Consider the following 12,420-nt stretch of genomic DNA (forward strand, 5'->3'; position numbering starts at 1 on the left):
CCCCGTCTGTATCTCTCGCATGTGAAGTGACTCACAGGGAATCATTGATGACTCTACCCTGACTTTACATATGGGGGGAAACATGCTCGCATAACCCACTCGAGAACATAAAGTCATCAAAAATAACAACTAATAATGCCTACAAATGCTCTTGAACATTTGTCACCCACAGTAAAGTTAAAGATGCTGTTTATATACACATGCTTAATTTATGAGAACACTTGTGTAAATACAGCCCAACGTAACTGAATTATTAGTTATAAATACTTTATATGTTTTGCAAAAGAAGTGAATGAATATTTTGAAATATTATGCCACATTCTGGGTCACATTAAAAATACATAGGCTGAATGTGAACTCATTCATTTCAACCATTCATGAGAATCATTCTTACGACTTTTGTCCTCTGTTATACATTATATTTGAGTGAATTTCTCCACAGGTTTAAGTCTGGATGACCTTTAAAGAGCACATTTAGGGCTTTTCAGAGGTTTCACCATCACAACAACTTCTACTTGGTCTTTAAAAATGACTGACATCAATTTAGTGGTCAAATTTAGCACTCCTATGGAAATATGGTAATATTTTGGGTAACACTTTATTTTAAGGTGACATAACTACATGTAATTACTATAGTAATAACAGTAATTACAAGTAACTAACCCTAAACCAAACCCATAACCATAACTCTAAGTGCATGTAGTTAATTAATATGACTATTTATGTAAGTATAATGTAACTATGTCGCCTTAAAATAAAGTGTAACCACATTTTGTAATAATCATTTAAATCTAATTGTTTGTCATAAATCAACATCTTAGGACAATGTTATGATTACATGTAAAATATGACTTTACAAAACAGGTCATTGATTTCATGCATGTCTATAGAGGACTTAAATCATGTTTATCAGGCATTTTGGGGGACATTTTTGAAAAAATAAATAAAAATAAAATATTAACCCCATTTGTCTCTTATGCTCTAAAGTCCAGTGGTTCTCAAATGTGTCCAGGGGGAGAACCAACAAAACTAAATATATATATATATATAAATAAAAAAGACCAATGTGAGTGAACTCAGTCTCAGGATGATGAACATCAATACACTGCTTCCAACGAGTGAACTAATAGTCTATCACAAAACAAAGTCAATAAATCCCTACACAAAACAGGGTAATTTTATATCTTGCTCAAGCGTTTGATTGACAAAAAACTCCATTTCCCAGAGTTCCAGGCGACTGAAGCGGGTCAAAGGTAAACTGTCATGTCCGCTGTGTTTTGCATGCTGAAAGTTCCTCACCAATTACGGTAATAAAAGTGTGTGTCGTTTATTCTGAACGCCAGTGACATGTTCCTGAAAGAGAGCAGACTGTGTGTCTGATTCAGAGTCGCTGTTCGACAGAAACCTCGCACTGGACTGCTGTGGAGGCTTGAATAACGTGGATTACAGTCAGGTCAGATCATCTCACTGCAGAAGCCTGTAGTTCCAGCTCTCTGATCACGCTACAGCAACACACTGCTCGTTTATCATCATCATTGCGACGTGGTGTTTTTTTCCTAATGTAATTGTTTAACGTGCTTTTGATTGTTTGTGCACGCGCTGTCATCACAATCTGATGATTTTGTTTCAGCTGCAGAACAGATATAGGGGCGGAGCTTATACAGTCAAAGTCCCCCTGTAGTCCATAATCTTATCCTTTTCAACTCATCTTTGATCACCAAAATAACATATTTAGAACGTTTTTTTTTCTTTTTCTTTTCAGGACAGTTTTCACTGTCTCTATATCTAATATCACACAAAATTACATGTGTTTAGATTTGCACATATAAATAAATATTTGAATGAAATGATTGTTAAGAGTGTCCAATCCTGCAGACTTGAACCAGGGGGCTCATTTATAAAACTGTATGTAGGATCCTCACTAAAAGTGTACGTGCGCCCGAAAGCCATAAATGGCGTACGCCCCAAAAAAATCCAGACTTATAAAACCGTGTGTATGCCAGAACCAGCACAAAATTCCAGTGGAAGATTGTGAGCACATTATGTTGTCTCCTGCCCGAAATAACCATATATGAGCTTACAGTGCCTCCTTTTACTATGCATATCCTCATCTGCATATCATTTGCATATGCATATTCATCCACGTGATATACCATGTTTAACGGTACAAGACATTTGGAAAATATGAGATACGGATGTGCGTCACATTACATTGCTAAAAAGAATTTAGTAGCCGATCCTCGCCTTGTTTTTTAACAAATAAATCAAATAGTAAAAAATACATTTCAGAGAAAGTTTTTCTGAATATTTTCCTATAGTATTTTCAGTTGCTTTATATTTTTAATGGAAACAGGCCTTATTGTGCATTATTGATCATTATTTGCATGTAAATATTCCCTCAGACCACAAGTTCTGCGCTAAGCAAACATTGAAACACAGCATGCCACAGGAAAAGTGTTCGAACGCATCACATCCACTACAAATATTTCCATTTATTAGAATATAAAAAATGTAACTTCTCTGTAATGATTTCATGTAATTTAAGTGCTTAACCCCATTAATGAGAACGGCATATTTAATCTAAATGTACATATCAAATGTAAAACATAGTTTAAATCATTCTTTTAATTATTTAAATTGTGAACATGTGAACTCTATTTATGATTAGGACTCATAATGAAGATTTAAAGTGGCTTTCCTTCATCAGTCCCTCAGATCCTGCGCAAATTTTCCCGTCAAGTTTGATTTTTATAAATCACAGCTTATCAGAAGTGGCATACGGCTCTTTCAGGGCCTGTTTTTGTGAAAACGCAACGGTAATAAACGAGGCTCCCGGTCTTCAGGATTGGTAGAAACTTCCAGACGGGTGTGTTGGACCAGGAATATATGCCAGTCAGAGTTTAAGGATACAGCATATCAGTTTACTCTGTTTTAGCAGTCAGGTTAATGTGTTACATTACATAATCAGACCACGGACAAATTCAGATTCATTTGAAATCTGTTGTGCATGTAAACGCAGTCAATGGGCTTTTATATTGTTGGCCTATCTAATGTGTGTTACTGAGACTAGAAGAGGAGACATCGCTCAGGGCGATATCAGCCCCTCTTTCCATAAACAAAGAGCAGTCTTCACACAGCAAGTGTTTAAAAGGCCGCTTTGTTCCTTTCTAATGCCCTTTTGTACTTGATGGCGTCAATAAATCACAGTTTGTTGCATAATGCTCGAATCCTCAGGGAATAAAATGGTTTGGATGCAACTAAATTAAGTCTTCTGCGTAAATGTGGGTGATAGATAAAAATTGATTTAATTGCATTTATTTGTCTAGTTGTGAAAACTGCCACTGTAATTAATACAGGGCAAGTCTCTTTACATAAGCCCTGCTATAATGATCAATGTAACGTTCAGATCTGAAGAAAATAAAGTTGCTCAATCAGCATGTTATGATTGTAATGCCCTCGACAAAAAAGTCAGTAGGATTTTTGGTTTGGCTTTGTTGCAGTGACCAAGAAAAGTTGAATTCTTGACACATTTTGTTCATCATGATAATCTTCACAAATGCACACAAGTTTTATGAAATGTGAAGCGACGCGAACTGCTAAAGTTATGCTGTAAATGAGCGACAACACAGTTTGATGTGTTGTAAAATTCTGGTATTAGATTAAAAGTACATGTTTATGTTTTGAAGCAACACCAATGTCGATGGCAACATAAACTGTAAAAAAAAAAACTGATTTAAAGAACTTTATAGGTGACATAATACAAGTTTTTGGCAAAAACAAAAAGGTTAAAAATGGATAAATCCCATGTTTCAGCCTAATAACTGACTATGTGTGTTATATGTAACTGGTCTGAACCAAAACGGCAGACGGGCTGAATGAAAATACTAATCTCTGACAGTAGGTGGCGCTTATGGAAGAGCAGAAATACAGCGGTTACCCCTTACACAAAGTATAAACACTGCTTTATTAGGCCTCATACAGAGGTTAGAGGAAAAGAAAATACCATAAAATATTGCTTTTTTTATATTTGCCCCCCCCCCAAAAAATAAAACTCAGTTTTGCACATGCCTAAATGGAAAAACCCCATGAAATCATTTGATTTTCAGATTTATTTCCTGTGTGTGTCAATGCATTTTCTTCTGAAACATGTAGTTTGGGTTACATCACAGCAATGGTGATACTTCCTACTTGCTAGTTTGTGGGAGGGGCATTCTCATTTTAAAGAGCATTTGATTGGACGCAAATCTGTGTAGTGCAGGATGAGTCATCAATATTTTTTGTACATTTTTAGAAGAGAAAAACTACATTTTAAATGTGTGTTCCATTTGTTAACATGAACTAACAATGAAAATGAGCATTTGCTAATCTAATTTCAACATTTACCTATACAGTATTACAATCAAAAGTTGTATCTTTTAACATTACTTAATGCAATGACAACTAACATGAACATAATAATAAATAACCAATTATAAAAATAAAATAAAAAAAAACTCGATTTGCATGAATCACGTGACTGGCCTATTTCGATGTCAGACCAGCGATGAGTTTGCAGGTATGCATGTTCTGTATTTGACCTAAAATATCCTAAAAGTGCACACTTACACACTTTTGTTTTGTTTGGTGGTGTGTTTCTCTCCTCAGATGGACGTGTCCGTGTTGACAGAGCTGTCGAGGTTAATGGACCTGACAGAGCCCAGGTTCTGCGTGGCTGTCATTGCGATCATCTTCAATCCTTTCTTCTGGAATGTGGTGAGTCACTGCCGCTGCGTCTCTTCAACCTGAAGGCACTATCACCATCAGATTATATTTATCATGAATTGCATGACTCTGTGTTTCTCACGCAACGCGGTTATGTGAGCATGTCTGTCTTGCATAACATTTATAAACATTTATAAACATTAGTCCGACTTCGGTTGTCCTCTCGCAGTCTCAGTGTTAAAAACATTTATAAACCATTGAGAATGCTGTACGGATTGCTCTTGTTTGAAATAGGAAAGCACAGAAGAACTGAAGTCACAAAAATGATATGTCATGACAATGTAAAAAGTGTCGTTGTAGCACAGATGCAATTCTAATCTAAAGTATAAAAGAAGTCACAGAAGGGAGTATTTTTATAGTTATTTTATAGGCAGTTATATCTTTATTATAGGACTTGCATGCTGTGAGTAGGCCTCTTTTGAAATCAAAGTCATATAAGATGTGTTTTCTTATTATAAATTCTTCTTATTAATCGTTTGTTATGTTCTCAAAGAGGCTGTTATTGAAGGATTTGCATGAATCCCTCAGAAACACTTCTGACGGCGGGCTGCTATGCATGACACAGCCTAATTATACTAACTTAACACCGACTAGTCATTCAGACAACCCACCGACTAGATGATTATTAAAATTTATAGTTTTGCACATGCCTAAATGGAAAAACCCCATGAAATCATTTGATTTTCAGATTTATTTCCTGTGTGTGTCAATGCATTTTCTTCTGAAACATTTGTGGGAGGGGCATTCTCATTTTAGAGAGCATTTGATTGGACGCAAATCTGTGTAGTGCAGGATGAGTCATCAATGTTTTTTTTTTTTTTTTACATTTTTAGAGGAGAAAAATGTTCCATTTCTTAACATGAACTAACACTGAAAATTTGCATTTGCTAAGCTAATTTCAACATTTACCTATACATTATTAATATCAAAATTGTGTCTTTTAACATTACTTAATGCACTGACAACTAACATGAACATAATAATAAATTATTATATAAATAATGTATTATTTCCTCCAGCTGAGACACTTTAGATGCACACTGTTCAACATGATGGGTTTGAATTGCTTGAAATATGATTGGAATCACTTCAAAAAAGGAAAATACAGTAAAGTGTCATATAGTCTACATAAAATTATAATGAGAATGTTATAATTATGTGTTTTGGACATGGCTTTTAATGGTGAGATTTTTGTTTTTGTAATCAGGCTCTCAAAAATGATCTAAAAAATTTATCGTCCAATATATCGGTCATCGGCTTTCAAATATAAAGAATTATTCGGTATCGGCCAAAATGTTCATATCAGTTCATCCCTAATTGTTAGTTAATGCATTAATTTGACCTAATTGTAAAGTATAATGAACCTGATCTGACATGAACTAACAATGAGCTGTATTTTATGAACTGACGTTAACAAAGACACTGTCACAAGTGTATTGCTCATTATTAGTTAATGTGACTTACTGCATTAACCAATGGGACCTTATTGTAAAGTGTTACTAGTGTAAATGTATTCACTTTACAACTTTAATTGTGACTTCATGAGGTGTCATTGCTTTGGCAATGTTAACCCAGTGCGGTCTATCGTCAAAATATCTCATAACTACACTTACGACATCAAAATGATCTTACACATTCATAATTCATATTTCAGTCACCGAATGTAGGCTATACTTGGATATTTTTTTCGCACCACGTCACATTAACACATGGTGTATCTCAAGAGATTTCCCTTCGTCTACTTCACTGCATCTGTGAAATGACTTTATTATCCGTGAATGTGAGTCATCTGTCATGCTGAGCTGGGCTGTCATTGTGGATAATACAGATCTGTGTGCCATTGTGTGCCAGGTGCATTGTGGGATCGACTAATCTTTAAGCTGCGTATTATCAGAATCACTCTCTCTCTGGGTGGCTTCTTTGTCTCTTTTCCCTGGTGGATCGGGTTTATGGACAAGACTGGTTGTTTTGTTGTCAGGTTGTGATGCTATGGGAGTTATTAATTTTTCAAAGTCTGATCCAGGATCTGCGTGAGACAGATGTAGGAGAAGTGGTCAGTTTTGGGCTGGTTAGCATGACCCAGTTATCCTAAAAGCGTGTATAAGTGGGATGCTTTTAAAGGAATCTTCCGAGTTCAATTCGAGTTCATCTCAATCGACAGCATACATGTGGCAAATCAGACAGCAACAGCAACATAGCGTCGGCCCAGATCCGGCCCACATCTGGTACGCGCTGAATCCACATGTGCCAGATGTGGCCCGGATCTGGGCCGACGCTATGTTGCTGTCTGGGAAAGTTTTGATTATCACAAATCCATTTCCACTCCTTTTCTTTAAAAAAAGCTTCAGTTTGGGTTACATTGAGCACTTACAATTACAGAGCGGCCAACTCTCACGCATTCACCGTGAAGGCCCTTTCACACCGGACGCGTGACGAAAAAGCGAAACGAAAAAGTGAATAGTTTGCGTGCGAATATTCCGCGTCAAAACCATTCACATCTATCCGCGACGCGAATTTGCGACATCTGTGACGTTCAGAGCTTCAACATTCCAAAACTTTCGCGCCGCCAGCTGAGAAAACAAGGACACATCATCATCATCATCATCATCATCATCTTCATCATCATCCAGTGAAGACGAGCTTTTCATTTTCTTTAAAAGACAGAAAAGAAGGTGTTGGGTGCACCCAATCTGACTGAACAGAGAGTCTGAAGGGGAGTATGAGCTAATGTCCACTCTTAGTTTCCTTTTCCTCTCTCCTCTTCCTCACACAGGTGTCCCTGAGGGTTTTCCACAGTTTTTTTGCGTCTTCAACTAACGTACCACAATGTAACACACGAAGTAACAAGTTAAAATCATTCGACTAGAAACTGTAGATATCACACAAAGAATGTATAGTATACTAAAAGCAGCCCTAGTCTCACTACATTTTGTTACGTTCAAATTAAACACGTTCTCTGTCTCTATCTTTGATGATAATAGTGTTAGCTTTCTATCCCAAATGTAGTTTAGCCTGCTAGCCTACACAGCACAGGACTATACAACGACTAAAACTATCACACAACACACTCACAGTCGAGATAACCGAGTTGGTTGGCAATGCTACGCTCATTACACAAACAGCTGATCAAAAAATAAAACCATCACGCGAATTATTCGTGCGTCAAAATCGCGTCCAGTGTGGAAGGACCGTGAGACTCACGCGACTGACACTTTTCACACGCTCTCACGCCACACATCCATTTTCTCACGCACAGAAGAATCGCGAAGCAAAGCGGACACGGAGACCGACAGACTAGACAGAGCAGGTTACTTATGATATAAAAAAAAAACTCAGCTCGCAGATTCGGTCAATTTTAGTACGAAATTCAAACAATAAATACAGTTTTGGCGTTTGTAAATGTGACTTGACAGATTCCTAGCGGCACGTGAACCGATCGTCTCTAATAGTAAATAAACACGAATGAACAATGTTGAAAGATACAGTACAACTTACCGAAATGTATATTCCTCATACATAATATCGATCAATCAGTGTTTTTCATCCGCGGAAAGAGGTCAATAAAACAGCCGGAGAACAATTATGCCACATTTACCATTTAATATGGTAATATATTACCAAAGCCATTTAATGACCATAATATGGGCTATAGCACATTAGTTGGCTAGAAAAAAAAGAGCAATAGAGAGTATTTGCTAAATATGTGTACTATATTACATATTTATTATATTTTTACTTATATTATTTTTTAACCTTAAAAAATACGACCAGCTGATAGGGCTCTCTGTATGTTTACAGCATTAGGTGAGATTTGTTTTTTTCTTGAGAAAAATGAAGGCCTATCTTGTGTACCTAATATTTATCCAAATGAGTCAATATTAAATCAAATCACAAGAATTGAATTGAATTGAAATTGTGAAATTTGTGTCAAGCAATGATAAAAAAAAGTAGCTTACCAGAAAATGTAGCATGTAAACATTGTAACATGTTGTCACTAAACCTAAAATGTTTTGACAATCACGATACACTTATTGTGATGCAAGATTTTTTATTTTTACATCCCCAATCGCCCCTAACGATTCTCAATTTCTCCAGAATCATTCAGCTCCTAACCAGTGTTATTTTAGTTTAAGAGAGAAACTATTACTTTAGCTCTTTAAATTCGTTTTTATTTTTATGTTTTCATTTTTGTAATTTTGTTGCATGTTTTAGCAATTTATATATATACACTGCTCAAAAAAATAAAGGGAACACTTTTTAATCAGAGAATATCATCAAGTCAGTTAAACTCCTGGGATATTGATCTGGTCAGTTAAGTAACAGAGGGGGTTGGTAATCAGTTTCAGTTGCTTTAGTGTTAATGACATTAACAGCAGGTGCACTAGATGGGCAACAGTGAGACAACCCCCAAAACAGGAATGGTTTTACAGGTGGAGGCCACTGACATTTTTTCCCTACTCATCTTTTCAGACTGTTTTTCACCAGTTTTGCATTTGGCTAGGGTCAGTGTCACTACTGGTAGCATGAGGCGATACCTGGACCCTACAGAGGTTGCGCAGGCAGTCCAGCTCCTTCAGGATGGCTCATCAATACGTGCCATTGCCAGAAGGTTTGCTGTGTCTCCCAGCACAGTCTCAAGAGCATGGAGGAGATTCCAGGAAGACAGACAGCTACTCTAGGAGAGCTGGACAGGGCCGTAGAAGGTCCTTAACCCATCAGCAGGACCGGTATCTGCTCCTTTGTACGAGGAGGAACATGATGAGCACTGCCAGAGCCCTACAAAATGACCTCCAGCAGAACACTGGTGTGAATGTCTCTGACCAAACAATCAGAAACAGACTTCATGAGGGTGGCCTGAGGGCCCGACGGCCTCTAGTGGGCCCTGTGCTCACTGCCCAGCACCAGGGAGCTCGATTGGCATTTCCCATTGAACACCAGAATTGGCAGGTCCGCCACTGGTGCCCTGTGGTTTTCACAAATGAGAGCAGGTTCACCCTGAGCACGTGACAGACAGGAAAGGGTCTGGAGAAGCCGTGGAGAATGTTATGCTGCTTGTAACATCGTTCAGCATGACCGGTTTGGTGGTGGGTCAGTGATGGTCTGGGGAGGCATAATCATGGAGGGACGCACAGACCTCTGCAGGCTAGACAATGGCACCCTGACTGCCATTAGGTATCGGGATGAAATCCTTGGATCCATTGTCAGACCCTATGCTGGTGCAGTGGGTCCTGGGTTCCTCCTGGTGCACAACAATGCCCGGCCTCATGTGGCGAGAGCATGCAGGCAGTTCCTGGAGGATGAAGGAATGATACCATTGAAGGGCCACCACGCTCACCTGACCTACATCCAATAGAACACCTCTGGGACATTGTGTTTCGGTCCATCTGACATCACCTGGTTGCACCTCAGACTGTCCAGGAGCTCAGTGATGCGCTGGTCCAGATCTGGGAGGAAATACCCCAGGACACCATCCGTCGTCTCATTAGGAGCATGCCCCGACGTTGTCAGGCATGCATACAAGCACGTGGGGGCCATACAAACTACTGAGTACCATTTTGAGTTGCTGCAATGAAATTTCAGCAAAATTGACAAGCCTGCTGCATCATTTTTTCACTTAGATTTCCGGGGTGTCTTTGAATTCAATCCTCTGTAGGTTGATCATTTTCATTTCCATCAAACGATGTGGCATCCTTTCGTTCATAACACATTACCCTGTCCATATTAGTATAGATATCCAGTATGATATTTTTCCCCATTGAGATCTGATGTGTTTTCAAAGTGTTCCTTTAATTTTTTTGAGCAGTGTATATATATATAGAATTAAAGAGATTTTATAAAATAATAAACGTGATTACTCCAAGAATTGGCCACATTCATGTTCATTGCTTACATTTTCAATTCCTCTGTAACTTTGCCTTTTTTGTAAAATTATTATTATTATTATTATTATTTTGATAATTGTGTGCATTGTCACAAATTCTGTGGATTCAGCTGAGCTTGTATTGAACACAGTGAGAGGTGATTTAAGAGCTGATCTTGGATCAGATGTTTAGACCAGCAGATCTTTAATAGATGCAGGTTTGCAAATGGTGTTCTTGGTTTAACCAGACACACACACACACACACACACACACACACACACACACACACACACACACACACACACACACACTCACTCACTCAGACACGCACACACACACACACACACACACACACACACACACACACACACACACACACACACACTCACTCACTCACACACACACACACACACTCACACACACACACACACACACACACACACACACACACTCACACACTCACTCACTCACTCAGAGTGTCTGTGAGCTTTCAATGGACCTCTTTCCCAACACTCATTTGTACCTGTTCGTCGTTGTTCTTCTTTTAGCACTTTCCCTGCTTTCACGCTGCTTTATAAGTGCACGCCATTTAGAGTGTTTAGTCCTTCTAAAGAAGTTTTGGCCATTTCTTTTTTAGTTACAGCCTTCAGCACTCTCAAGCAAACATTAGGGTTCCTTTTAAAGAAGTGAGTGCAGAAACGCAGTGTTATTTCAGAGGAAATGTGTGTGAGAGGCTTGCAGCGAGAGGTCATGCAGGAGCTACTCTATACTTAATACTGACAATAAAAAACAACAAGGATTTTGTTTTTTGAACTAATGCCCGTGTTGTACCTTACATAATTAATGTTTATGCTTTGCAAACTTTGTGCAAAAGTAGCTTTTCTGTATCTTTTGTTCTGCTTATTCACTGAAAAAAATTATTCGTTGAATTTAATAAAAAAATGTTATGGTAAGTGGTTGCACACAACTGATTTTAGCTACATTTAAACAAATGCATTAAGTTGAACTTAATAAATTTTAGTTCAACTTAATGCAGTTGTTTAAATGTAGCTAAAATCAATTGTGTGCAACCACTTACCATAATAATTTTTTTTATTAAATTTAACGAATCATTTTTTTCAGTGTTATCAAACCTCATTTATGTCAGCCATAATTTGAATAACTGTATATTGTTCTAACAACTCCAAAATTTCTTTATAATGAAAATGTTATGTTTGATGAAAAAACTCGATATGTTTGAAAAATGTAAAAATATATTTTCAATATTTAAAAATACATTATAAATGATACACTACCAGTGAAAAGTTTGGAGTAATTAAGGTAATTAATGTTAAGAAAAAAAGAAAAAAAAGTCTCTTCTGCTCACTACGGCTGCATTTGTTTGATTAAAAATACAGAAAAAACAGTGATATTGTGAAATATTATTGTAATGTAAAACAGCTGTTTTCTATGTGAATATACAGTAAAGTGTAATTTATTCCTGTGATCAAAGCTGAATTTTCAGCATCATTACTCCAGTCTTCAGAGTCACATGATCCTTCAGAAATCATTCTAATATGATGATTTGATGCTCAAGAAACATTTATGATTATTATCAGTGTTGAAAACAGTTCATATTTCTGTGGAAACCGTGATGCATTTTATTTTTCAGGATTCTTTGATAAATAGAAAGTTCAAAAGAACAGCATTAATTTAAAACTGAATCTTTTGTAACATTATAAATGTCACTTTTGATCAATTTAATGCATCTTTGCTGAATAAATTTACTAATTTCTTTTTTTTAAATATTTAAAAAAAA

The 12,420-nt window shown here is 37.1% G+C and overlaps 1 protein-coding gene across 2 annotated transcripts in view; it reads left to right on the forward strand.

Annotated features, from left to right (window-relative positions):
- Positions 1 to 1,223: 1,223 nt before the first annotated feature.
- Positions 1,224 to 12,420, forward strand: part of pemt (phosphatidylethanolamine N-methyltransferase) — an 86,116-nt gene continuing 74,919 nt past the window's right edge. Inside the window, exons 1-3 of one of the 2 annotated variants that reach the window (XM_084434993.1) lie at positions 1,224 to 1,253; positions 1,344 to 1,453; positions 4,645 to 4,752. In XM_084434993.1, the coding sequence (XP_084291119.1) occupies positions 4,645 to 4,752 (108 nt within the window). In that variant the 5' untranslated portion in view covers positions 1,224 to 1,253; positions 1,344 to 1,453. Of the gene's footprint in view, positions 1,454 to 4,644; positions 4,753 to 12,420 lie in introns of both variants that reach the window. The other variant, XM_084434992.1, reaches the window with a different exon arrangement.

This window comes from Rutilus rutilus (assembly GCF_951802725.1).
Source record: "Rutilus rutilus genome assembly, chromosome: 16".
NCBI lineage: Eukaryota > Metazoa > Chordata > Actinopteri > Cypriniformes > Leuciscidae > Rutilus > Rutilus rutilus.